Below are 27005 nucleotides of genomic sequence, written 5' to 3'. Positions count from 1 at the left end.
GGCATTCGGAAACAGCCGGGTAGAAGTTGAGAGATGCTGATATTGGGGTAAAGAGAAATTTAAACGATGAAAAAACAACAAATGAAGCCAGAATCTCCCTTTGCTCTCTGCTAATGTCGAACAGGAATTCGTGCTGACCGTAAGTGCTCCTGAACCATGATATTTTAAGAACAGAATGGGATATGCAAATCAAAAATGAAACTGAGGGAAAGAGTCAACATATAGCAAAAAAGGGTATCCTAAACCTTGAATCCATCCCTATTGACATCGCAGTCGTACCATATAATCTTTCGTCACATCCAGGTTATTTATTCGTTATAGAATTTCTTCATAATCAAATGCAGAAACAAATTAACATTCACTCGTAATTGGCCCTCGAACAGATCCATAAACTGTGTGTTGTTGAATTGTGCCTGCAACAAGTCATCAAGGGGAACTTGGGCATTTGCACCGGGAACCATCATGTTACCGCTGCTGCCATCGATTGTGAAAACGCCAACTTCATTACTAGAAATTGTTAGATCAACTCTATCCCATTGGCGCTCTGTATATCCTTTCCAATGAACCAACACCCCCCTGTCCGCCAAATTACGTGCGGAATACTTGTAGGAGCCGAACTTGAAAACGCGGCCCGATCGCTGAAGTTCACGCTCGTGGTCCCATTGTTTGGTAAATGGCATTAAGAACCGCTTTTTACCCTTTTTGTTTTGCAATGTAACCATGGCTTGTTCAATATAATCGTTGTACGTCTTCAACTGCTGCTCAAGGTATACGGCTTGGTCGTTTAACCTGTCAAGAGTGAGACGTGCGCCTTCCAATTCTCTCTGACGCTGGACTCTCCGGCGATGCTTTGTTCGAATATCGAGTGCAATATCATTGAGGAGATCTTGATATTGATTGAACCGCGTAATCCTCCCTGCTTGCTCTAGGCGAACAATATTCTCTAGCGCGGTTCGTTTCAGCTCAGGGTAGCTCATAGAACCGATATCAACGAGAGTATTGGCGTCTGAGTATGCGGCTCGTTTCCGACTGGTATGAGAAAATTCTTCGCGTACGAGAGTATCCCATCGCTCTTCATCTTCTGGTGTTGGAGGCCGTACCAAAATGTCCATTAGATTAGCTCCAGACTGCACACGAATGATGTATAAAATACATCGCTTCGTTTCCATAAGGAGAGCTTTCACTTCGGCGTCAGGATCTACTTATATGTTAGAATCAGGAACATATTAACCATCTCAAAGGCTCACCTTCAACGTTATGCAGCTTTGGGGTAAGTGTAAGGCTGATTTCAGAGGAACTGACACTCATCAGCTCATGTTCATTGCTTTTAACACTCCCAAGATCTCGAATAATCTCTCGTAAGGCATCTTCCTGGCCACAAACGTGCGATATTTCCGCAGCAACTAACTGATGTATCGAAAAAATATCAGACATCTTGATGTAAAGAGTTGGCTTCGTTTTTGCGTATAAGTCATTATACTCGTCGATTTCAAAGTAAGTCTCCGCATCTTGTACCGTGATCACTATAGCTTCGTTAGCATATGTTAAGGTACTTTCCAAGAAAGTGAGATTTACAAGTGCCCCAGATGGCGCCTAGTCGCTGAATCGATTCAGCAATGTACGCATTCAGGGGTTGAAGATAGACATTGTCACTGCCGAATAAACGTCCGGATGCAACCTGTGCAATAACTTTGCTGATCTCACCAAGGCTACGCTTCTGCTCTTGGGTGAGAGCGTGATTCACAACGCCCGATTTTTCAGGCTCCATCATTGCTGGCTGGAGGTACGTCTTCCAAACCCACTGGCCGGCGGCCTGAAGTAGGTATCCTCGATCTTCTTCTTCAAATCTTAAGAGGAGGTATTCGTACATTTCTTTAGCGATAAACCGGACACCATATGGCATGCGATGTAGTGATTCTTCCATGGCATTGAAAATTTGATCAGCAATATCGCGAAGGTCTTGAAGATTGCGAATAAAGGTTGCTCTAGTCTCAGGGTCCTTTATTGCCCTCTCCCTTGGTACATCTGGTGGCCGTCTGCTGCGTTGCCCAGTTCGGAGTTCTTCATTGTTGATTGCAGACCGGTAAATCTGAATAGGATCGCTTTCCAAATCAAGATCTGGGTTATCAATAATATTCTCTTTGACAACATTGCCAAGAAGGTCTTTCATGAACTTTCGATCTCGAGGAGACTTTGTATAGGCGGTAAATAGCTTATGCCAGAAAGATATACAGCGGGTATAATCTTGCAGTGAGGAGCATGAATCCGCTTCTTCCTTGATGCATCTGACGAGGAGTTTGATCAAGTAGTATTCTTCGCGTCTTTTCTGAGCATAACCAAAAAGACCCATAATGAGGTGCTTGATACGTTCATTTTCTCTCTCAGGTGTTGCCTGCTCTTTCATTCGTCGGAATATCCCCGCAAGGTATTGGGGCTGCGTCTGTAAAAGGAAAAAGAGTTCCTGATAATGTTCGAGTTTCTTTCTGGAATTCTTGTTGAGAGCCTTCAGATCAAAGGGGTCTTTTGAAGAAATATCAGTATTTGGTAAAACAGCTCCAACATGGCCTCCAAAATGCTTCTGATGTCGAACCACTTCGTCGAGTGTGATTTTGTTTTTAACCAAGAGTGCAATCTTGATGTCCAGCTGTGTAATATACTGGTCGGCCATCTCGTTCTGCCGAACTTGCTGCACGACTGTTTTGCGTAGTCGCTCGAATTCAATTTCCTCATCAAAATCAAAGTCGCTGTCATTAAGAAGGTGTACAAATCCTTTAATTGTTCCAACCGGTGGATTCTTGCCAGTCGTTAGCCGTCTATATGCATCCCCCTGGATCTTTGCCCGGACGAAACTTTGGACTTTGATAACCTTTTCCATATTTTCGCGATAGAACTTCTGTTTTTCTGCAAAATGGCAGCGTACCACAAATCCCCGTATATGGGACTGAAGATCGACGATAGTATCTTCTTCGCCTTCAAGGTCTGCCAGTGCATTTCCAATGTCGATTCGAAGAAGCATAGCCCTCACGAGTGCCTGCAGTTCAGTCACATCTTCTATGCTTTCATCCAATTGAGCGAGAAGATTTCCAATATCGATGCGAACAATGGAGGCTCGTGCTAGTGCTTGAAGTGTTGTAATATGAGGGCTCTCTTTAAGAAGTTCTTTCCGATCCTGCTCGATCTTTCGGCGCAAAAGAAAGGCTCTGGCTAGACTCTGTAACGACTTGATCTTTTCTTCTTCTGCTTTGAGAGCCAGTCGGATCTCTGAATTGGACCTACGAAGGCACATCCCCCTAGCCGCAGCCTGCATTTCAATAGTGACAGGAGCTTGTTTCTGGAGTTCCATTCGAAGAGCCTGCAGGCTTTTTCTCAGAGCACTTCCACGAGTAATCGATTGAAGCTTCAACCAGGTGCTTGAAAAGCTCTCGAGTGTATTTACATCAGCTGCTCTTCGTTTCCTCTCCAAAACCCCTCGAATAGCTGATTGACAATGCAAGATCGCATCGGCATTCTTCTGAAGATCTAGAGCTTCCTGTGCAAGAGCACACCGCTTTAACATTCCTCGAATTACTGCTTGAAGGAGGTCAACTTCCTGTTTAGAAACATTACGAAGCTTTGATACATCATTTGAGATGCTCTGCCGCTGGTTCATACCCCTAATGGCGGCCTGAAGAAGCAAAACCCCTTGATTTGCATTTTGGCGGAGGAACGAAACATCACTTGTAAAAGCATGTCGTTCAAGCATTCCACGGATAGCTGCCTGAAGTAATTCGGTTTGTGGTTCAGAGACTCTGCTTTGTTCATACTGGTTGTGAGCTTCCTTCCGCGCCAGAGCTCCCCGAATAGCAGCTTGGAAGGATTTTATGCCAGACTCTTCTCTTCTTGCCCGTATACGAAGGTGCTGAATGCCAGACCTGGCGTGCTTGGCCCGAATTAAGCTTTGAAGACCCAGTATTGCAGGCTCTGCCGCCGTGCAGCCTGCTTGCCGACTTTGGCACCTGCGTCGAACCAAAAACCCGCGCACGGCTCCTTGAAGGTTTAAAGCAAAACGGCGCATGTTCAACCTGTAGTCCATAATTTGTCTCGTCCAGTCTCCTCGAATTCTTGATTGAAAGTCGATTAAAATCCCTTCGTTATCCCAAAGCTGCTGCATTAGGTTTCCAAGCCTGAGACGTAAGACAGCGCCTTTTACCTGTGCCTGCAAATCACATATTGATGTTTCGGTTTCTCGCAGTTCTCTGGCTATTCTTTCTTCGTCCGTCTCAACTGGTTCCGGCTCTGGCTCTGGTGTCAGATCAGCCCCAAAGCTTTCACCCATTCCAGAAAAGCTAGGCATAGGAACACCGGCTTTTTCGAGCCCTCGCTGTGTTTGTTCAAGCTCATGATGCTCAAATTCTAGTTGGCCAACTAGGTTTCCGATCCTAAAGTCAACAATTCCCTTTTTAAACAAGAGCCAGGAGAGTGCATGAATGCAGTGTATAACTTTGGGCATGTTTTTCTTCTCATAAAGGTCGATTAGTTCAAATCGAAATACCTCTGGCAGCTCAACCTCGTCTAGAAATTGGAAGAAGAGAGCGATGTTATCTGAGTGGCGAAATTGTAGTTTGGGATGCCGAAAGATTCGAAATAGTCGGTGTGGGTATAGAGCCTGCACCACTTCGGCCAGGGTGATTCCATCACGAAGAGCTTCCTCCAATTGAACAATTGCTGGTATTGGCTTGTGTATAATATCCTCAATCCATTCTTTCGCCTCACCAATATGGCAGAGGTATTCATATGCTTGTAAAAATTGTCTCTGCTTGTCCATCCAATCTCTTTGCAGCCATGGTGCTGGGCTGTTCCTCTGCAAATCTGTCGCAGGCTGGACTCCACGAACCGAATCAGTGCGTTTGAGCTGACGACGACCTTGTAGCCCCACAACCGATGGTGTCAAATTTGTGATGGCAAACTCCTCGCTCTCGGACTGAGTGAGTTTAGAAAGAGTTCGAAAATGTCTTGTTGAAGATTTTCCTAGAGTTTGGAGTTCGGGCGCAGTCAACGTAGCTGTGAGGACTGGTGGGTTTGGGCTGGATCTCGTTCGTGTATGGGACACTCGGCGATTCACATCCGGCTTTGAATCAAAACCATGAACCTTTTCCCTTGGCACCACATTTTCCTCGTTGTGTATAGGCTGGAGATCGCGACGTGGAATGGGGTCGACGACGGTTTGGCGGCGCGCATGGTACGAGGAGACTTTTGATTTCGGAGGTGTCGTATTTGGGGCCTGTGGAAGCGGCCGCAAGGATCGGCGAACATTTTCATAAGTTTCTCCGGGACTTGACCTGCCCTCTGGTTCCTTCTGACCGTTCACCCCTCTTGTGCCACGGTCTCCTTTATACTCTGGGGTTCCGGGTCGATAAATGCTTGATGCATGAGAGGTAAGCGTGCTCGTACGGCTCGGCATAAACGAATTGGTATATGTGGAATAAGTCGAAGAGTTCGTTGATGCTGTGGAGTCATGGCGCAAGGGACTGGAGCACTTCGGCAAATCGGATTGTACTCGCTTCAGAGGAAACTGATATGACATTTCGATTAAAGGAGGTAAAAACGCGGAGAAGAATATAGTAGCAAAGCAGCCTTATGCCTCTCAATTTCGCGCATGCCGGCTCATGGTTGATGGAAGCTGTAAGGATTTCGTGAGTTCCGCGTGGACTGGTGTGCTGGAATAAGAGAGCACGACCCCAATTTTGTTATAAAAAGCTAGGAGTGTATGGAAGATCGGTTGGCAGTTATGTGTCCAGAGCTGAAGTCCTTATGGTTCAATTTAATGCACGATCGAGAGATGTCAGGTTGGCGGCGGGACTTCGAACAGGGTTGTTGACGGACGTGGGGGGAAACATCAAAACAAAGTGCCAAATACAGCTAGCTTGCTTGGCTGAGTCATGACGCTTTGATATCTTCACGTGATTCATATCTAAACGGCCATCGGATTGTACATGCATGCGGGGTGAGGACAAATGTGGCGCCCGAAGTGCAGCTGCAGCCACCATCTGCATTTTGCAATGAAAGACAAAGCACACACCAGCATTCTATCAGCTGGAACGTTGAACAACAATACAGCTTGAAAGCACACCTTCTGGTGTGCATCTGGCTGCCCTTAAATGATGGGTTTTGATAAGGTCCACGCTAGACTGCTAGCGGCTAGGCGGCTCCCCACAACAAAATAAATTCCGATTTCTCTCAAATTTCTCTCTCTCTTTTTTTCCTCTCCTTGGGAAAGCTGCTTTCTCCCCGCCGGCAGGACGTTTCTTTCTGTTGACGGTCTTTTTCTTTATCTCACATATCTCGTCGTTTCGCCATACTTGGCAAAAGATATATCTTTCTTTTCCGCGATGCCTATCTCCAATGGAGACGCCTTTGGTAGTGCTGTCCAGCGCCTGGGTGGCTCCATCGAGTTCCCCGACTACTCTAAGGCTTTGGATGTGCTAAAATCAGACTATCAGTCCCGTGATGGTTTGGGTATTAAGGATTTACTCGACTCAGACAAGCGTGGTGCTCTCACCTACAACGATTTCCTAGTTCTTCCTGGTTATATCGGTATGCCCAAAGCAGGCGCCAATCTATGACCGTGGCCAAGAGACTGATTTGTTTCACCCCAATAGGCTTTCCAGCTTCGGATGTGAACCTGGAATCACCTGTTACAAAGCGCATATCCTTGAAGGCCCCATTACTTTCTTCGCCGATGGACACTGTTACTGAACACTCTATGGCAATCCACATGGCCCTCCTTGGAGGTCTCGGTGTGATCCATCACAATTGCTCCGCCGAGGACCAAGCAGAGATGGTGAGAAAGGTGAAACGATTCGAAAATGGTTTTATCCTCGACCCTGTGGTCATATCCCCCAAGACCACTGTTGCGGAAGCAAAGGATCTAAAGGCTAAATGGGGCTTCGGTGGATTTCCAGTTACAGGTATGTACATCTGTGTTTTGAACATTTTCGGCCCCCCATTTCCATGATGCTATCAATCTAAATATCATAACTTTCGTTCAACTGAAGCAACGAAAGTTGCTATGTAGAGTAGATTTCCTGAGAACCCATAATAACCCTTTCATATTTTTATTTGTTGATGGCTAGCAACAGCATCTAACTTATTATAGAAAACGGTACACTTCGCTCAAAACTAGTTGGTATTGTCACTTCTCGGGATATTCAATTCCACCCCGATTTAAACGAACCAGTCACCGCCGTTATGTCGACAGATCTTGTCACTGCTCCCGCTGGTACAACCCTGGCCGAGGCAAACGAAGTCTTGCGGAGCTCAAAGAAAGGCAAATTGCCTATTGTTGACGAAAATGGAAATCTTGTTTCTCTTCTCTCGCGATCTGACCTCATGAAGAACCTGCATTATCCATTGTCATCCAAGCTACCACACTCGAAGCAGCTTATTTGCGCTGCAGCAATTGGCACCCGCCCGGAAGATAAGGACAGACTCAAGAAACTTGTCGATGCTGGTTTAGACATTGTCATTCTGGACAGCAGCCAGGGGAACAGTATGTACCAAATTGAAATGATCAAATATATTAAACAGACATTCCCCGAGATTGACGTCATTGGCGGAAATGTCGTCACCAGAGAGCAGGCTGCCTCCTTGATTGCTGCCGGCGTTGACGGCTTGCGAATCGGAATGGGAAGTGGTAGTGCCTGCATTACCCAGGAGGTCATGGCTGTGGGACGCCCACAGGCCGCCGCTGTATACAACGTTACCCAATTTGCGTCTCGCTTCGGTGTTCCTTGCATTGCTGATGGTGGTATCCAGAACGTTGGCCATATTGTCAAAGGTCTTGCTCTCGGAGCCAGCACGGTTATGATGGGAGGCCTCCTTGCCGGAACCACTGAGTCTCCAGGGGAATACTTTGTCAGTCGGGAAGGCCAGCTAGTCAAGGCTTACCGTGGTATGGGTAGCATTGACGCTATGGAGGAAAAGAAAGCTGGAGGCGGAGCCAAGGGCCAAGCCTCGAACACAGCTGGAACTGCCAGATACTTTTCCGAGGGAGACCGTCTTCTTGTGGCCCAAGGAGTATCGGGCTCTGTTCTTGATCGTGGATCTATCACAAAATTTGTGCCTTACCTCATTGCTGGTATCCAACATTCCTTTCAGGACATTGGCCAAAAGAGTTTGCATGAGCTACATGACAATGTGAATAACGGTACTGTCCGTTTTGAAGTCCGCACGGCAAGCGCTCAGGCAGAAGGTAATGTTCATGGCCTTCACAGCTATGACAAGAAACTCTACTCTTAAGCCATGAAGTAGTATGCCCTAATACTTATTCATTTGTTATGGCGTTTTTGAAATTTGTGTTGACAACAAGGAGTTGGTGGAGCTGTAAAGCCTAGTTCATCAGCAATAAAAGTGTCCCCTACATGATTTAAATACACAGCATTAAATGCACACCTAATTAATCTCAGTCATATTATGGCAATCAACTTTTGATGACTTGGTAATCTCCTTATGTTTTAATCACCCGACCGCCCAGCACCACACTCTATACAACCTATGGCGACACCTATGTAACGAGTCCCACAGGATATCTGTACTGCCCAAAAGCCGGGCGCAAAATATTGAAACCCTGCCTGGGTACGGAGTAGAGGTGTTATCCTCGGCGGTATTAACTTTGCATGGGTGAGTTTTGGGCCTCGGGAGAATCACGCTTGTGCTTCCCCGCAAATCATCATGGGCAGCCGAATCACCGGCGACTGAAATGTGTGTGTGTGTGAGCTCGGATAAAAGCTCTTGAAATCCTTCTTAGGAGAGGAGCTATGCTTTTTACTTTCCCTGGCAAAGAGTTCCAATTACTTCCCCGCCACCAGTTATCGGCAATATTCAACAGACCAACAACCTTTGCATTCCAGCGAACGACATTTTACTCGACTATACGCCGATTACCTCAGTATCGTATCATGGACCCAAATGCGAAACCGAAAGCAAAAATCGATTATAAGATACCCCGACCCAGCTCTAGGTACGCTTGCAAGAGTCCAGTGTTTACTATCTTGTGCCTCAAAGCTGTCTAACACACTCGGCAGTGTAGTTTTGATTTCTCCTCAGAATGAAGTCCTGTTGCTCCATCGTGTCAAGACATCTTCCTCATTTCCCTCGGCGCATGTATTCCCTGGAGGAACGATCTCGCCTCAAGACGGTGATTTTCCACCCGCCGGCCACCCAGACAGCCATGATGAAGGAATTCATTATCGCCGGGCTGCAATAAGGGAATTGTTTGAAGAGAGTGGGATTCTACTAGCTAAAAATACAGCGACAGGCCAGATGCTCCATGTCAGTGCAGAAGAGAGGGAAAAGGGCCGGCACGCGATTCACATGGATAAAACTACTTTTGATAAATGGCTAAAGAACCAGGATCCCGCAGCCGCACCTGATACTGGTTAGATACCCCGATCAAGCGAACTTCTTAATTTTATGTACAGGACGGTCTTATTGATCAAAGATTTTGCCACTTGTGTGCGTGCTAGACCCTCTTGTGCCTTTTACGCATTGGATAACACCGCAAAGAAACCCGCGTCGCTTTACAACGCAGATGTATCTTTATTTTCTCCCGCCATCGAATGGTGATATCTCGGATATCGCGGGAAATACTGAGGTCCAGGTCCCTTCGTCCGACGGAGGCATCGAAATAACGGAGGCACAATTTCTCCCCGCGACGGAGTGGCTCCGCCGCGCTAGAACAGGAGATGTTATTATGTTCCCACCACAGGTCTTTCTGCTTGATTTTGTTGCCCAATTTCTTGAGAAGGCTGGTTCTAATGGAGGTAATCGACAAGCTATCTCTGCAGAAGAGTCAACCAGAAGACGGTCCGAATTGGTTAAATTTGCCCACTCCGGAAGCCCTCCCTGGACTCATAAGTTTATCTGTCCCACGCCAATGGGCACAATTGCGGATGGCAGGCAAATTCTCGACCTGAGCCATGGCGGGCCAGAGCTCAAAGATTCAGGTAAGAAAGGAGAAGTAGACAGAGTTGTGCTCGCTCGTTTTAGCAAGGAAGGCCCACGAGAGGTAGAGATTCGCTGGAGAAGCGAGGTGGCTCCCACGAAAGGGTCACTGTGATAACGAATATATCTTTGTAGAATACCCTTTTAGATGTATTAGAACTTAACTGGATAATGAATTCGAGAATGCATCCTAAGATGTGATGGCTTATCCTCCATCCATACATGCACGACCATATTCATTATGGCCACTGCAGGCGGTAGATCACATGACCCACAATCGGATCGCACAGAACATCGAAACGACATCAGAACATCGACTAACATCGCCTCACGAGCAACGCTTCAACTTCCTCCTCCCATTTAACCAGCGACCACACACGCTACCAATTTCGCCAAAATGGAGAACGAGAAGGGAGAAATCGTCGATCTGTACGTACTTCTGCTTCCCCCGCCAAGAATAATTCTTCATTTTTTTTTGCAATCTTTTCGTTTCGGATAATCCGCTGACCATCACAAACAAAAATAAATAGCTACGTCCCACGCAAGTGCAGTGCTACCAACCGCATTATCAAAGCCAAGGACCACGCTTCTGTACAGATCAGCGTCGGCAAGGTTGACGAGAATGGCCGCTACACTGGCGAAAACCAGGTCTATGCTCTTTGTGGATTCGTACGGGCCAGAGGCGAGAGTGATGACAGCTTGAACCGTCTTGCTCAGCGCGATGGTTTCTTGAAGAACGTGTGGAGCGCTAGTGCTCAGCGATAAATGCTCGCGCAGCTCGACATGGAATAACGACATACGGAAAATGACTTTGGGGTATGTGGGGATTTCATCTTACCGACAATTATTGATAAAGAAATCGAACGAGTGCTGTTGCTAACATTTACACGTTTTCTCCAGTCAGGTTATTTCGTGAAATAAGGGGAATTAGAGTCTGGGTTTGCTAGAGTCTACGAGAACATACATATGCCGTATTTCTCTTAGGCACGACGGATCTTTTATGCGACAACCACAAAAGGCATTACGAATTGCTCGTTGGACGAAATCTGTTTCATCCTCATCTGCCATCCGGTTTCCTGGAAACTTCTGCCTTGTCGCTAGCTAGACCTGTTTTCAAGTCCCTGGACAATTTCTTTGAAGCAATTTTTTTTTTTGTTTTTCACGAAGAGAATAATTCAAAATATCCTTTTCCGCGTGACTTGGTTTCAACCTCGCTTTGTTATTCCCCCCTACAACACCCGTAGTAACTTTGTCAACCGGCACATCAAGGCCTCCTCACTCCATGCCTGTTTAAGGTATGGCTTTTCTTCTGTGAGTGAGGAGGTAGAAATCTCAAACATCCAGCCGGGATATAAATTTTCGCCACCTGAAGAGCTGTAACGATCAAGCTTACACGTTGGAGCACAGATACGGGCGGGACATGCATTAATAATAGAGACCAAGAAACTAGAGTTGATTTGATGCTTTCTTATTTGAAGCATTACTGCTTTCAAGAGTAAATTTTTAGTTTTCTCATTGGAGGCCTAATTAGACGTCATATATTTCATCTCTCATCTCAAAATAGAAACTGTCTAATCTTTTTCTAGACGGACAGCTGGATTAGATTCAATGAAAGTAAGATCCGTTTTGTGACCGAGAAGCTCGCGAATATTGCTCACACCGTATCTATAAGCTTGGTTAACATTGTCATACTCCCAGGTGCTTTTAAAAAAACCCTACTTGATCATTGTTGGTCTTTCAAGACTCAAACCCCATCCATAGACTCTCATGTCCTTTGGCAACCCCATCGGCGCCAACATCTCCGGCCTGAACATACCGCTATTACCTATCTCCACCCATTTTTTCAAAGTGGGATGGTATCCAAAAATCTCCAAACTAGGTTCAGTATACGGGTTATATGCAGGTTTGAAACGGAGGCCATGGATGCCCATCTTTGCGAAGAAGACTTCCATAAAGCCAATCAACCCACCGAGGGATAATCCAAAATCGGCGATAACTCCTTCAATTTGATGAAATTCAGCAAGATGTGTGGCATCAACGGCCTCGTTGCGAAAAACACGGTCAATACTGAAATATCTCGCTGGTCGTGGGTTTTGTGCCAGCTTATGGAGCATGTAAGCTGATACCGACGTTGTGTGTGTTCGGAGGACAAGTCGCAAGGATTCATCTTCACTCCATGGATATCGATAACCAATAGAGCCATATTTACCAGTCTCATGAACGGCATGAACGTCTTTCCAATATTGTTCATAGTCTAATGCTGCTTCTGGGCTATTTTTTGAGTAGTTGGTTTGGCTCGGAGGTTTGGATAGATGAGGGTCACTTTCCGGGTCCTCACGAGGTTTATCTGCGCGTGGCGGATCTGAGATATAAAAGGTATCTTGAAGATCACGAGCTGGATGTTGCTGAGGCACATAGAGAGCGTCAAAATTCCAGAATCCTGTCTCGACAAAGCGATTTGTAGGCATCTCTTCGAACCCCATCTCGAAAAAAATCTGTCTGAATTCATGGCGTACTTTGTTCAAAGGATGGAACGCACCGCTAGGAGTTACCGCACCCTTCGCATTGAAGTTATATGGTTTCAGATTTGCGGTCTTCCATGATCCATCTGCAAGCATATCCACTGTGAGATCGGTTTGCTCTTTCACAAATTCTCTAGCATATTTGGGGCCTTTGGATATTCTATAAGTGATGACTTTTTGCATCGTGATGAGTTTTCGTTTTCGTAAATCGGCTAAAATTTTGGCATCGGAATATGTTTTTGTTTGTTTGATAGTGAGTAGCTGTTCTCGGGCAGTGTCTTCAATAGAATCCGTAGCCACCCTTAAATTTTCCTTGTCTTTCTTGATCCACCCTTTCTTGAACGCATTCCCCGAGCCAACCTTTGCTACATCTTTCCCAACGATATTAGGTAGTTCACTTATTTTCAGTCCATCCAATGCAGCACGAACAGCTTCGAACACCTTCGCCTCGTGACTGCCGTTGGCAACAATTCCTTCGGCTTCTTCGGATAAAATAGCCTCTTCTCGCTCTATCGTCTCATATTGCACCATATCTCTGGAGCTCAAACGATCCAGGGCGGATTTTACGGACGTTGGTGGGGCGGAGGGGAAGGCATCGCTAGACAGAATCGGATCGTTGCTAGACGCTAGGGCGTCTAGGACCTGAGGCGTAAGGTCGGAAGCCATGATCGCGATGAAGGGGTGAATAGGATCTTCACCGCGAATACCTCCGTCTGCTTGAGTTGGGGTACAGGAGTCACGACGCTCTAGGTAGCTCGCGATGACTCTTCACTTTTGTTGGGTTGCCTATTCTGACCAAAGACGCATTTGGGCGGGCGACAGCACATGTCACGTGCAACAAGCTAGAGTGCAGGAAGCTTACTTTTGGCCCACACCTAAATAATGGCTGAACAGTTTATACCGCATCGACTTCATGTTCCGGAATGGCTCCATCTATGTACAGCTAGCCATCTGGCACCAGATCGTCTGAACGACATCTAGCCCTTCGAAATTAAAGTAGCAAGACCCAGAGTCCCCTACTCCAAAATCAGCCGTGGTGCAATTACTTGTACTGAGAAGCCGCTCAAACACTCTCATGCCGGTACATGATGCACAGCATACTGCAGGTTGTCAATTCAGGGAACAAACACTTTTTATACCTACAAAGAACCCCTCCTATACAAAGGCACATCTGCAAGTGTTGGGAGTTTGCACTGTTTGACAATGTTGATCCAAGATGCCGCAGCCAATAGGATGCCAGAGGAATGCCGGCTCCATTCCCTCGTAACGTTCCATCCGTAACGGCAAACGCTGGATACCCGGTATTACGCTGTTTGTACTCCGTACAGAGTATTGCTGGGTGTTTCAATACGCCTGGCTTCGGTTGGCCTGTACTCCGTAAAAAAGGGTGATATTCGGCGCTGAACCAGCGAAAAACGAACGATAGACGTTTACCAAGGAGAATAATGATGTATCATGCAGCGCTTCGATTTCAATTTCCCTCATGCCTGTTTGCGGAGATTTCCAACCAATAGCAAACATTTTGAGCTTTTTCAAAGTCCACGCTCAGGCTTGCGCCTGGTATCCCATTAGTTGAGCTCGCTTTTGCTCCAAATCTCGGCGCATTTGAATCAGATCCAATTCCCGAAACTTTATGTCCATCTCTAACCTTTCTAGTTCAGCTCTCTTCTTACGATGTTCAAGAGCTCTGACTTGGCCTTCATAGGTGTTATCAACTAAACGGTTATATATGGGCTGATGATGGCGTGAGTCCAGGTGCACCAGACGATCTAACTTAGGTGGGCTTCAAAAGGTTAGAAAGTACTAATGTTGGAGATGGAGTGATGTTTTGGGCAGATAGATGAATAAAATACGTGCATACCTTGGAAAGTGGCACTCTTGCTGTCGTGTTGTATTTTCTGAGCGTATATGCAGGAATGGGCTATTGTCCTGGTTGTTATTACGTTTTTCATTGATGAAGATGGGTGCAGCTTCATTATTATGTACATCGTCGTTTGTCGTATTGATAACACTGCTGTCTCTTTCGATATCCTGGAGCTTGCGTTTTCTTGGTTCTTTTTCTTAATTAGCAATAGAAAACATCAACAAACGCCACGAGAGGGCAATACCTATCTCGCCATAAGGGGGTACATATGCAATTTGACTGTCGGAAAAAAGGGCACTGCGGATTTGTAAGTACTCCCAACCCTCAATGATTTCCTCTCCTGGACAGAAAGCACGTACTCTCGAACAGCTACAACAAGGGACTGATAAATTCCATGTGGAGGGCCAACAAACTTTGGCTCCCTCTCAGAAAGACGCAGGCGAATATTACGGTAAGTTCGTCTTTCTATCAATGAAAAGTTCTCATTGATTCCGGCAGCTATCACTGAGCTGGCCTTGTGGCGGGCCCAATCTTTTACTCGTTTGGAAGCACACCCGTCATCTATGCAGTTTCCTTTTGTCAATTTTAGCCTATAAGGTAACGCCCCGAGGAAATCGTACCGCAAAGCTGTTTACAGATTTCGGTGTATTCGTCCCAGGACCTAACCGTTGTAAGTGTCATCATTTTTTCTTTAATCCTAGAGACTTGGGTCCCGAAATTCGGACATCCGACATCAATCGTCGTATCAACTCCAAGCTCAAATAAGACAGGCGAGAACACGATGACATGTTGTAGCTGCCATTGCCAAGGGCGATGTGCTGGATCGATTTGGTTCAGGTAATTCCCCAGTCCTTAGTTCAGATAATCAGAAAATATTGCCTAACACGATCTGGTGTATATGAAGAGTGTAAAGAAGAAGGCACCACGTATATACCTGCTAGTAGCATCGACTCGGGCGACATAACAACTGCGCGAATTCCTTGTCGGTGTATATGGTGAAACTTGACTGCACCCTTGCATAAGTGGCTAAGACACCCAAACGCGCGGTGGAACAAGGTGCAATACTCCAGAGCATTTTCTAGGAGAGTAAAAACTCGTAAAAACGCTGGAGCTGGGGCTGTATCTTAGTTAACTTATAGGGTATTTCAGGCAAGATTCTGTTCTCTGACCTTTGCTATCTTTCTTTGGAAAGCCTGAAAATACTACTTCATTATAGTAAAAACCGTTTGACTGCACTCTTTTATAGTATATATCAATCTTAAAAGACGTGAGTCGTAGAAAAGCTTTAAATTGTTCATTAGGGCTGCAAACAACTGTGATGCCATGACGGTCGTTGAATATTCCCTTTACATAAGTCTACATACGTCAGTCTTTCTGTCTTGGAGGGTACGAATGTTTAATACATTATCATTACCTTTAAAGGAGGATCATATTGATAGTCAAACATCATCCGTTGAATTTCCTCTCCATGGGGATACATTAAAATTTGTTCCTTCAGAGAAGTCGCGATATACTTATCCATTCTAAGAAAACACTCTTGAATTCGCAAAAATGTCTGGCCATTATGTTGGTTGCAAAATGATTGGACATGAGGATTCTGTAGGAATATTACTATTTGGAAATTAGATGATATGAGCTGATGTCAAGCTTTAGGGGTGCTTTGAGGATCTTGTTTTCACCTTCTGCAGCTTCCTGGCTAGCCTTAAGTCGATGAAGTATCACAGGAACATCTTCAAGTATCTCTTCTGCTTCCAAATGTGGCGGTGGGGGTACATGATTATGAACACCATGGGATATAAATAAAATAAAATGACATTTAGTAAGATCTGCAGGAACCATAACTGTAAATGTCACATTGCAGTTCCGTTTCTGCAGCACCCCAAGACCTTGAGGGTGTGAAACACCTGTCATATACAGTCTACTTAGTCACGGGTTCGCTGCAACTGAGTATGATTTGGACTTACAACAGCTAATTGCTCTTGTTCTCGTTTGTTGTACAATTCCACAAGTTTGTTTCGGGGGGTTCTCGTCTCCTGTTTCGCATATTCTCTTCAGATAGTCAACAACCAATGAGTCTGTACCAGAAAGCGATCGGCAATAATGCGATTTTCGACCTTCCGGCTCTGAGCAGTTTATCGCATTTATACAACCCACAAAGGGATGACACAAGTCCTGTGAAGAGTTAGTACAGCCATCAATGTCATTTCACAAGTGAAGAGACATCTTTTCGAGTCTATACTATACCGGGCGTTGGGATAAATGGACTATCAACCGACATGAGTCGGTCCAATTCTTACAAGCTGTCTTTAGCTCAAACTGCTTACTTATATTTCGATAGTATCTTTAGACCATATTAGCGCCCCAAATATATATTTCAACCAAATAATAGCACGTACGTTATTGTTGCCCTTCTCTCTTCTTCTGGCACTGATGCATTTAGCTTTTGTTGTGTATTTTGAACATATTGCCATAGCTGTTCGTTGACTTCCGAGTGACAAACGTCTCTAAGCAGTGGATCAAGGTATTGACATGATTTTATTCCTGTACAACGGTATGTTGACTTCCTTACGAAACAGTTTAAGAACGTGCAGAATACAGTTGCCCGCCCATGGCAACGTCGATGGGAATAATGTATCTATTATGGCTGATTCAGTTAAATATCGGAGCCTGCAGAGTCTCAGTCATACGCCTTCAATAATATTATGGACCTTTTCCTCATCCCAGCCTTTTACATTGATCACGTAGGTATGGCTATCGGGCCGGGTTTTTGGAAACTCGGGCAGATATAAGGCATGCTTGAACGCTGCGCTATGTAGCCCTTTTGAAGTAGCCCGTGTAAGGGGCACTGGGTGGTCTACTATCTACCCCCTGATTTTAGTATACGTCAAAATATAAAAGCAGGGGGGCCATGCTGCTACCTTAATCAAACCCTGGGGGGTGTAGAGATCTTTCAGCCACTTTGCTTCCTTCACAGATTCACACAGCGAGCTGGCATCGCTGGCAAAAGCGTCTGGCGGTGGGAAATCCGGCGGGATTTGCAAAACGCAATCTGGGACCATAATTGCAGGGCAGGCGGGCCTCAAACTGCTCAGCGGACTCTTCCATCTGGCTTAGCCCAGCCGTTCAGCAATGGTTGTGGGTGTGGAAGAAGTCGACGCGGCCAAGCAGTGCATGCCGGGCGAGGCTGATACGGCAGATTACGAGTTGTCGGGTCCCGATTTGGACATCATGCGGGCAGGTGGGACAACATGGTGTTCAGTAGCCGCTGTCGGCAATGTTATCGGACGAAAAACGGCGTCATTCACGACAGCGTGTATGGATGTATGGAAAGATTGTACTCCGTAACCGAACAACCGTGGTCCATACGCCCGCGCAGGTGCAAGCTCCGGGTGTGCAGCACATCAGGCATCGTCTGTGGATGGATACCTGCATGCATCAGACGCCCCAGACGGCGAATTGGGCAAGTGTTTTGTCGGGGTCCTATGGTGCCAGTGCGACAAGCGGAGTCGAGCTGGCCCAGTCAGCTTCCCGCGCTCTTGACGCACCGTCACACGATGGAGGGTGGTTACTAGGGCAGATCCTCTTGGCCGAAGGAAGAAATGTCAACTGCCCATTTTGACTCTCAACAGGCCGCCCATCCCCACCCTACAGACAGCCCGGCGTGTGCGTGCGCTTTGCGGTTCTGGGCACGCACCCGGCGTCGCTTGGCGTATTGGCCTATCCGCACAGCCCTCGCGTCTTGCACCACGCCCAGCCTGTTGTCGTGGTGGTATGTGCAGCGTCATCGGTGGAACTCTGTGGTACCACAAGCCAACCCCAGGCCGGCGCCGCATCCTGCAGGCGGCGTCACATCTAGAGGAAGTCGACAGCCAGGGCCATCTGAGCAGCGCGCGCCGGCTCTCCAGCCCAGCCTCACATGGCGGTTCCCCTGGAGGCCCGAACTGAGCGGGGGCTCAGGACCAGTCGCAGCCAGCCCCGTTTCGGCCTAGCGCTGCTGGCAAAGTTACCACCCGTTTGGAAACCATACGAAAACCAAATATCTTACCACCACCCACCCTCTTTGCACCTCATCTCCTCCGCGCAGAGGCCTCCGCATCTGCACTCTCCCTCCGCGCTCTGCCCAACTGCCTGCCTGCCTGCCTGCCGGCCGACCCTCTCTATCTCTCCCACGACACCTCTCGATCCTGCTCTCCTCCGACCGCTCGCAGTGTGCTGTCCCGTTCTTTCCTCGCCGCTGCGCCTGAACAGTCTCTTCTCACCTCCAGTCCCGGCACCCATGTCGATTCCGCTCATTTAGTATACCCAGTGTTTCACGCACGTCGTTTCCCCCACCCCGTGTTTCCCAAAGACACATCGACCTTCCCCACCTGGGAAAGGGTGGAAAGAGGCTCGCCTCGAGTACTGCAGGATGGCTACCAGTGACGAGACCCTAGCGGCAGCGGTGGCCATCATACAGGGGCTCGCCAAGGATGTGCCCGAGTCCATGGCTTTGCCATTCAATGGCCATAAAGCAAACCCACCGATAAATGGCCTTGATGCCGCCAAAGTCAAGCTTCCAGGAGAAGATTCTGACGGCAAGGCTGCTCTGGAAAAAGAGCTATCAGCTCTCGTTCGGAGGGTGAATACTATGCAAACCTTTGTGGTAAGGCCCAATCTACCGTTCTGCTGATGCTTCTCAGAGATGTATTTTGAACCCAAAGGTATCTAACATTTCTACAGCCGCCCTCTCGGCGATCCGGGCGCACCTCAAGCTTGATGAGTTCTCGCAGCCTGAACAACGGACGAAGTGCGGAAGGTTCAGTCGAGCGTAGCGAGGAAGTTAATGGAGAGGAGAGTGACAGCGAGGACAACTATGAAGACAACATCAGCTATTTACGAAACCGAGTTCAGCTACAAGCTGAGCAGATTCAGCTCCAGAAAGATATAATTTCTAAAATACGGGAAGAGCTGCGGCAGCAGGAAGAGCGCACACAACAGGCTCTCGTGAAAGTGGAACATGAAGATGTCGGTATCCTGGAGCGAGAGCTCCGAAAACATCAACAAGCAAACGAAGCCTTCCAGAAAGCCCTGAGGGAAATAGGTGGAATCATTACTCAGGTTGCAAACGGTGACCTTTCGATGAAGGTACAGATTCACCCCCTTGAAATGGACCCTGAAATCACATCATTCAAACGTACGATCAATACCATGATGGATCAACTCCAAGTCTTTGGCAGTGAAGTATCCAGGGTAGCAAGAGAGGTAGGAACCGAAGGTATCCTTGGAGGCCAAGTTCAAATCACTGGTGTTCATGGCATCTGGAAAGAGCTGACGGACAATGTGAATTTCATGGCATCCAATCTCACCAATCAAGTCCGAGAAATCGCCACAGTTACCACTGCTGTCGCCCATGGCGATCTTAGCCAAAAGATTAAGAGCTGGGGTCAGGGTGAAATTCTCGAACTCCAACAAACTATCAATACTATGGTGGACCAGCTTCGGACTTTTGCTACTGAAGTTACCCGTGTCGCTCGTGACGTGGGTACTGAAGGTGTGCTTGGAGGCCAAGCTCAAATTGATGGTGTCCAAGGGATGTGGAATGAGCTGACCGTGAACGTGAACGCCATGGCTGAAAACTTGAGTACTCAAGTCCGTGATATCGCGACGGTTACCGCCGCGGTAGCTAAGGGTGATCTTACTCAAAAGGTAAAAGCAAACTGTAAGGGAGAAATTTTGGCTATGAAGACCATCATCAACTCCATGGTTGACCAGCTCAAGCAATTTGCCCAAGAGGTTACCAAAATTGCCAAAGAAGTCGGCACAGATGGTGTACTTGGTGGTCAAGCTACTGTGCATGATGTTGAGGGTACATGGAAAGATCTTACAGAAAATGTCAACGGCATGGCTATGAATTTGACTACCCAAGTTCGAGAAATCGCCGATGTAACAACCGCCGTCGCGAAAGGAGATCTCACGAAGAAAGTAACTTCGGATGTGAAGGGAGAAATATTGGATCTGAAGAACACCATTAATAGCATGGTGGACCGTCTCAATACCTTTGCATTTGAAGTTAGCAAAGTTGCCCGTGAAGTCGGCACTGACGGCACGCTTGGCGGTCAAGCAAAGGTTGATAATGTTGAAGGCAAATGGAAGGATTTGACAGATAATGTCAATACTATGGCACAAAATTTGACCATTCAAGTTCGTGCAATCTCAGATGTTACACAAGCCATTGCAAAGGGTGACCTTAGCAGGAAGATTGAAGTGCACGCCCAGGGAGAAATCCTTACACTGAAAGATACTATCAATAACATGGTTGATCGCCTTGCCAACTTTGCGCACGAATTGAAACGAGTCGCTCGAGATGTCGGAGTTGATGGCAAAATGGGTGGTCAAGCCAATGTTGAAGGCATCTCTGGTAGATGGAAGGAAATTACAGAAGACGTCAATACTATGGCTGACAATCTTACGGCACAAGTCCGTGCTTTCGGCGAAATTACAGACGCTGCAACTGATGGTGATTTCACGAAGCTTATCACAGTCAATGCTTCTGGTGAAATGGATGAGCTTAAACGCAAAATCAACAAGATGGTTTCGAATTTGCGAGATAGTATCCAGCGAAATACGCAAGCTCGTGAAGCTGCAGAACTTGCTAATCGCACCAAATCAGAATTCCTTGCTAATATGAGTCATGAGATCCGAACACCCATGAATGGTATCATCGGCATGACCCAATTGACGCTTGACACTGAAGACTTGAAACCATACCCTCGTGAAATGTTGAATGTTGTGCACAGTCTTGCTAACAGCCTATTGACAATTATCGATGATATTTTGGATATCTCCAAGATTGAAGCCAACCGAATGGTGATCGAGAAAATCCCTTTCACTGTTCGAGGAACCGTCTTTAATGCCCTAAAGACTCTTGCTGTCAAGGCAAACGAGAAGCTCCTCAACCTCACATATCAAGTCGATAGCTCCGTTCCCGACTATGTGATTGGAGACCCGTTCCGCTTGCGACAGATTATTTTGAATTTGGTTGGAAATGCCATTAAATTTACTGAGCACGGAGAGGTCAAACTTACAATCAGCAAGTCAACAAGGGAAGTATGCAAAGTTAAGGACGAATACGCCTTCGAATTTTCGGTCTCAGACACCGGTATTGGAATTGAGGAGGACAAACTAGATATGATTTTCGACACCTTCCAGCAAGCGGACGGGTCCACAACACGGAAATTTGGCGGAACTGGGTTAGGATTGTCCATCTCCAAACGATTGGTGAATCTTATGGGCGGCGACGTCTGGGTAACATCAGAGTTTGGCCATGGCAGCACGTTCCATTTCACTTGTAAAGTGAAGCTTGCCAATCAGTCCTTGGATGTGATTCTGCCACAGCTTTTGCCGTATCAAAGTCACCATGTGCTATTCATCGACAAGGGTGAAACAGGCGACGAAGCATCGAAGATTACCCGCATGCTTCGACAACTAGGGTTGGAACCAATTGTTGTTCGCAACGAACGTAACGTTCCTCCACCCGAGATTCAAGACCCGACTGGAAAGGAATCTGGCCATGCATACGACGTTATCATAGTTGATTCTGTCGAAGTCGCCCGAATACTGCGCACTTTTGGGGAATTCAAATACATCCCCATTGTCCTCCTATGCCCCGTTGTTTCTGTCAGTCTGAAATCGGCTCTAGATCTAGGTATTACTTCATACATGACGACGCCATGCGAGCCTATTGATCTAGGCAACGGTATGCTTCCAGCACTTGAAGGCCGATCTACACCTCTCACGGTTGATAATTCCCGATCCTTTGACATTTTGTTGGCAGAAGACAATGAAGTTAATCAGAAGGTTGCTGTCAAAATTCTCGAAAAATGCAACCATGAGATCACGGTTGTTAGCAACGGTCTTGCTGCCGTTGAAGCTGTCCAACACCATCGGTATGATGTCATCCTTATGGATGTGCAAATGCCGATTATGGGTGGTTTTGAAGCAACAGGCAAGATTCGTGAATGGGAAAGGGAAAATGGCCTTTCGCGAACTCCTATTATTGCATTAACGGCGCATGCTATGCTTGGAGACCGCGAGAAATGTCTCCAGGCTCAAATGGACGAGTATTTGGCAAAACCCTTGAAACAGAACCAAATGATGCAAACTATTCTCAAGTGCGCAACGCTTGGTAACCCTCTCTTTGAAAAGGGGAAGGATTCAAGACTCGGCTTACAGACCTCTGCTAAGGCTCAACGCCCAGCACTTGAAGCCCGTGCCCTTACAGCCAGCAATCGCTCAAGCATACTGGATCCCGTAAGTAACCTTTAATATTATCTTTAAAGCGCACGATCTAACAATTATTTTTGAGCAGCATCTCTTTCGAACACACAGCAGTTAAATGAAAACCTGGTATATGAACCATATTTTTACTTCTTCCGCTTTCTGGAGGTTTCGTTATTTCTACTGTGGTTGACAAGGATTATCATTTCCTGCGGATACATACAATTAATGATTCTTCTTGTTTTTTTTTTTTTTTTCTGATCTACTACTACCTTATGCAATGCCCTTCCTTCTCTGGCCATTGTGGCCAATTTCAGCTGTTTAATTATTATTTTTTATCTTGTTATATGATTGACAATTTTGACCACGCATGCAATGCTGCTGCATGCGTTTCATGCTTGTCCATTCCCCTCCTACCCCAAGTTTTTGACTGGCGTTTTGGTGATAAATGGATACTGTTTATGTTTTTTTGGTTTGCATAGTTAACTACCCCAACAATTGCTTGTTTTTCTCTCTCGGTTTACACAATTAAAGAGTACCCACTAAGATCTTTGGATTGATATTCCTATTTGTTGGATTTACCATGGCACTGATTATGTTTTATTTCAACTATTTGTTAACACTTGCTAGAATGATAATTTCTAGGAGTATTTTGGATGTATTTCAAATAGTGCTTGATAATTTTATTTTCCTGCTGGATGATGCCTCCGTGACAAAGGATGGCCTTTCTTAGAGGGGCTCTTTGCTGAATCATCGCTGATGACTCGACTGTAAAAGTCAACGCTGCTCCTAGAATCCGAAAGAGTAACCAATATGAGATTTATTCTTCGCATAATAGTAGAAGTGACGAAATCAGGAACTTACAATTTGCCTCTTGACACATAACATGTCGGCTTGACCTCTTTACAGATGCTTCTGAATTACTCCGTAGGCTCGCTTAATATTTCTGGTTGACCCTAAAAGAGAGTGATGTGTGGCAACAAACGCTTTCTCCAAGAGAACATATCTTACGACATGACCACATGTTCCCATTAATAGATCCTGACTTCGGCTAGTTAGTAGTTAACTACCAAACAAGCTTCTTCACGCCTCACCCGCTGATACTCGCCGAACGAAACCCGTTACTTGGAGCCAAACAAGAACATTCTCACTTGCCTTTTAGACCTGTCATCTGGCGGCATTTTCTGAGAGTCACCACGTATAAAAACAAAAACTTCAAATCAACTCACTGGCACTCCCTCCGTACGCTCATTGGCGCATCATGCGCGGTGGAACCACTAACGAGATAACGGAGCACGGGAGTCGTCAACCCATTTCCCGGCAAGACAGCGCATTGGGGCCCGCTATATTAGCCATGTCTCAGCCGCCCACCCTCTTCTTTGTTCTGTATTTGAAATCCACAGAAGATTAACGAGAACTGTCACAAATCAAAAAAGAGGCCCAACTTGCTATTCATATGTAACATTATCAACGAACTGATGCTACGTACTCCATAATCCGTATTACAGGTTTTGTTTATTGGCCTAATAATCAGAAATTTGAAAATAACATTAGTTATTATTTTGGATTGTTTCTTATTTTGGAGCTATCTACTCTGTACTGAACAGTACCTAACAGCTATTAATCAAAACACCTAGGGAGGGTAATCGACTTCCCGGGGGTATATCTCTATATTCATTAAGGAGTGAATGCTGGGGGATCGTAAATATTCGTGCGAACGTCAAATGCAAAAGGAGTGAGAATTTCGGCGATAGAGGTTGATGGCGTTTGAAGTTTCATGGCGTGGAGGGGTTGAAAACAGGAACATATTATAAGGGTTGAAGAAGAAAACATCGGCATTAAAAAAACTTCACCCACTCAAAATAGAAGAAAAATGGAAGCCACCGTGGCTAATCAACTCCAGATCATGTACTACCTTTTTTGGACTGAACTTGCCTTTTATAGGTCTTACAGGTAGTTTGGATATGGCTTGTACTTCTTATGGGGAAGGTTTGTCCCAGTTCCCACCGGTGGATGGGGTTTCGTGGTGTGGGAAGGGGGAACTCCAGTTCCAGGAGGAGGGCTGACGGGTGGTGTTTGGGGTGGGACGATAATGGTCTTGGTGGTACCGTGGATATCTGTGATTGTAAAGGTCGAACACCTTGGACAGGGCTGACCAGGCTGGGGGTTCCCAGGGTTTCCAGGGTTTCCAGGACTTCCAGGACTTCCTGGACTTCCTGGGCTGCCTGGGCTGCCTGGGCTGCCTGGCTGGGGTGGTAATTGGGTTGGAGGAGGCGTTGGGGGGATGCAACCGGCTCCACACTCTGTTTTCGTTACGGTCACGGTGACGGTCACTTGAGCAGGGCATTGGGTCGCTGGTGGCCCTGGCGGCCCTGGCGGTCCTGGTGGTGAAGGTGGTTGAGGGCAGTTCCCGCCGTTGCACGGAGGCGATGGAGGCGACGGAGGAGAAGGGGGCGAGGGAGGCGATGGCACTTTTGTTTGAGTGACAGGATAGCAAGTTGTTGTTGTGTATGTAGACATCGTCAGCCAGGTGCTGAACCAGGTGGTACCTCCAACAGAGGCAACAGGCGTTGAGCATGGCACAAAGGTTGTTTTAGTGATAGTATCGGTCCTTGTGCTGACTTGGGGTGGGTTCATCGAAGGCGTTGGCTGCCCAGGACCGGGACCTGAGCCACCACCCGTTGACATAGGCGGTCGCAAAGTAACATGGCCCGTAGGGAATGGTGGGTTTGGGTGAGGATAAGGGCCTGGCAGGGCTAGTGCTGCTCCTGCAAAGATACCCAGCAGGACTGAGTTCAGATGATGCATGCTGAAGACGTCCAACAATGCTTCTGGATAGGAACGAAAGGCAATAGCGCAAAAAGACAAGGATATAAAGATTTTCGTTCAAACAAGAAGCGAATGACTGGGACCAGTGGTTGAGATGAGTCCACTGGAGGAGGAATTATTGTTCCAAAGTCTCAAGACAAGATAATATTATAACTGAGAAATAAAAGATGAAAACGGGGAGTGCAAAGCTTGCGATATTTATAAAAGCTTCGGTACGCACGGCCTCTCTGTCTCTTAGGAAACGGCATTCCCAACTATCAGAACAAACTTGTAAAAAGCCTGCCCAGCACTGGAGGCTGAACGCCAAAGCTAAAGTGGGACAATGTCTTAAAGAACGGATGGGCCGGCTGGCGAGCCGAATTGAAAAGGCTTTTCAATTTCATAGAAAGAGAAACGGAAATAGAAACATTTAACCCTATAACACACGAGGCAGCGTATAAAGCTTCCAAATTTCGGCATGGCCAGGTGGAGAGTAGCAATTGCCCAACGAGACGGTAGCAAAAAAAACAACTGTTCAGCACAGATGATCAGAGGCGACGCCTTTCTGGAGCGATATTGCACATTGCTTTCAGCGCCAATGTGGACCCTTAAACGTGGTGGCCATGGTAACCAGACGCTGTTGCTGCAGGATATTCTCTCGAGCTCACTGGGATTGGAAGAGACGAGCAGGCGGTGGACTGCCCTCGGCAATCTGAAGTTTAACTGGCATCAGCCAGCTTGGAAAATTCAGTTGTCCACTCATCGTGTTCGTTGTCGAGGTTGTTTTTTTCTGGTGGCTGGGTTGCGATGCCGATGACCAATCGAACGGCCTGACTAATGCGCCTACGCCATGTCTCAGGTAAAATACGGTCAGGGCGCCGGCCGGTTGTAGCGGGACGGGAGCTCGAGCACGCGTCGTCTCCCGTACGGTACCGTATCAGCCGCCACGCGCCTAAAAATAGGGCTGCGGGGCCGACTTGGCCACTTAAGCTCCGGCGTTCCCAACCTCCGGGACTATTATGACGGAGTCAGCCTCAGAAGCCCCGAAGGCGGACGCGAACGGATGAGCAGGCTCTGCCGCTGCCCTGTGATGTCGACGTACGTTCGATCGTGTCTAGATTTGTGGCAGGACACCTTTGAGTCTAGACGTTGTTCGCTTGAAAGTGTGGCGTGTGACGTTTACATACGAGCCGATGTCTCTCCTCTCGAGACGGCGTGGCCTTTACACCAAATCAGACAAGAAAATTTCATGCAGCCTCTTCTCAGATATTTATTGCGCTAATAATGACCTTTTGCTCGCAACTGAAGTCAGCGCATAGTCTGATAATAGGGCTTGGAGCCAGAAATATATTCCGAGGAACAGCAAGCATCGGCAAATGCTACCGAAAGGGGGAATGGCCAAGGTTTTTGGGCGTCATTGTGAATGATAAGCATCTGTACAGAGTACTAAGTACTGAGGACAGCATAACTATATCTTCTGGGCCGTTACTAAACTCTGTGTGTATGGGGCATCTAAATTAAGCTATGATGTATCAGTGGAGGAATAGAACGGCTGAGGGTGGGTGATCATAGGA

General features: G+C 46.8%; 7 protein-coding genes across 7 annotated transcripts; 4 read left to right on the top strand and 3 right to left on the bottom strand.

Annotated features, from left to right (window-relative positions):
* Positions 1-308: 308 nt before the first annotated feature.
* Positions 309-5563, bottom strand: IQG1 (iqgap- protein; the record flags this gene model as incomplete). The annotated part of the gene is made up of 3 exons (XM_049250368.1): positions 309-1198; positions 1248-1523; positions 1576-5563. The coding sequence occupies 3 exons, from the start codon at positions 5561-5563 to the stop codon at positions 309-311; spliced, it is 5154 nt and encodes a 1717-aa protein (XP_049110728.1).
* An 805-nt stretch (positions 5564-6368) lies between these two features.
* On the top strand, positions 6369-8277 carry IMD1 (inosine-5'-monophosphate dehydrogenase; the record flags this gene model as incomplete). The annotated part of the gene is made up of 3 exons (XM_049250367.1): positions 6369-6573; positions 6639-6947; positions 7136-8277. 3 exons carry the CDS (start codon positions 6369-6371, stop codon positions 8275-8277), a joined length of 1656 nt encoding a protein of 551 aa, XP_049110727.1.
* Positions 8278-8795: 518 nt separating this feature from the next.
* On the top strand, positions 8796-10096 carry LOZ57_001275 (uncharacterized protein; the record flags this gene model as incomplete). The annotated part of the gene is made up of 3 exons (XM_049250366.1): positions 8796-8998; positions 9063-9415; positions 9504-10096. The coding sequence occupies 3 exons, from the start codon at positions 8796-8798 to the stop codon at positions 10094-10096; spliced, it is 1149 nt and encodes a 382-aa protein (XP_049110726.1).
* A 282-nt stretch (positions 10097-10378) lies between these two features.
* On the top strand, positions 10379-10746 carry RPS21 (40S ribosomal protein S21; the record flags this gene model as incomplete). Its single annotated transcript, XM_049250365.1, has 2 exons — positions 10379-10410; positions 10512-10746. The coding sequence occupies 2 exons, from the start codon at positions 10379-10381 to the stop codon at positions 10744-10746; spliced, it is 267 nt and encodes an 88-aa protein (XP_049110725.1).
* An 806-nt stretch (positions 10747-11552) lies between these two features.
* Positions 11553-13169, bottom strand: FRS2 (Phenylalanyl-tRNA synthetase, beta subunit, cytoplasmic; the record flags this gene model as incomplete). Its single annotated transcript, XM_049250364.1, has 2 exons — positions 11553-11646; positions 11701-13169. 2 exons carry the CDS (start codon positions 13167-13169, stop codon positions 11553-11555), a joined length of 1563 nt encoding a protein of 520 aa, XP_049110724.1.
* Positions 13170-18775: 5606 nt separating this feature from the next.
* NIK1 (histidine kinase osmosensor) lies at positions 18776-22671 on the top strand (the record flags this gene model as incomplete). Its single annotated transcript, XM_049250363.1, has 2 exons — positions 18776-19009; positions 19087-22671. 2 exons carry the CDS (start codon positions 18776-18778, stop codon positions 22669-22671), a joined length of 3819 nt encoding a protein of 1272 aa, XP_049110723.1.
* Positions 22672-24570: 1899 nt separating this feature from the next.
* LOZ57_001271 (uncharacterized protein) lies at positions 24571-25311 on the bottom strand (the record flags this gene model as incomplete). The annotated part of the gene is made up of 1 exon (XM_049250362.1): positions 24571-25311. The coding sequence occupies one exon, from the start codon at positions 25309-25311 to the stop codon at positions 24571-24573; it is 741 nt and encodes a 246-aa protein (XP_049110722.1).
* Between the last annotated feature and the right edge of the window lie 1694 nt (positions 25312-27005).

This window comes from Ophidiomyces ophidiicola (genome assembly GCF_022830035.1).
Source record: "Ophidiomyces ophidiicola strain CBS 122913 chromosome Unknown scaffold_3, whole genome shotgun sequence".
In the NCBI taxonomy this organism is placed as follows: Eukaryota; Fungi; Ascomycota; class Eurotiomycetes; order Onygenales; family Onygenaceae; genus Ophidiomyces; species Ophidiomyces ophidiicola.
The sequence above is the reverse complement of the archived record's forward strand: the minus strand, read 5'-3'. Positions and strand labels throughout refer to the sequence as shown.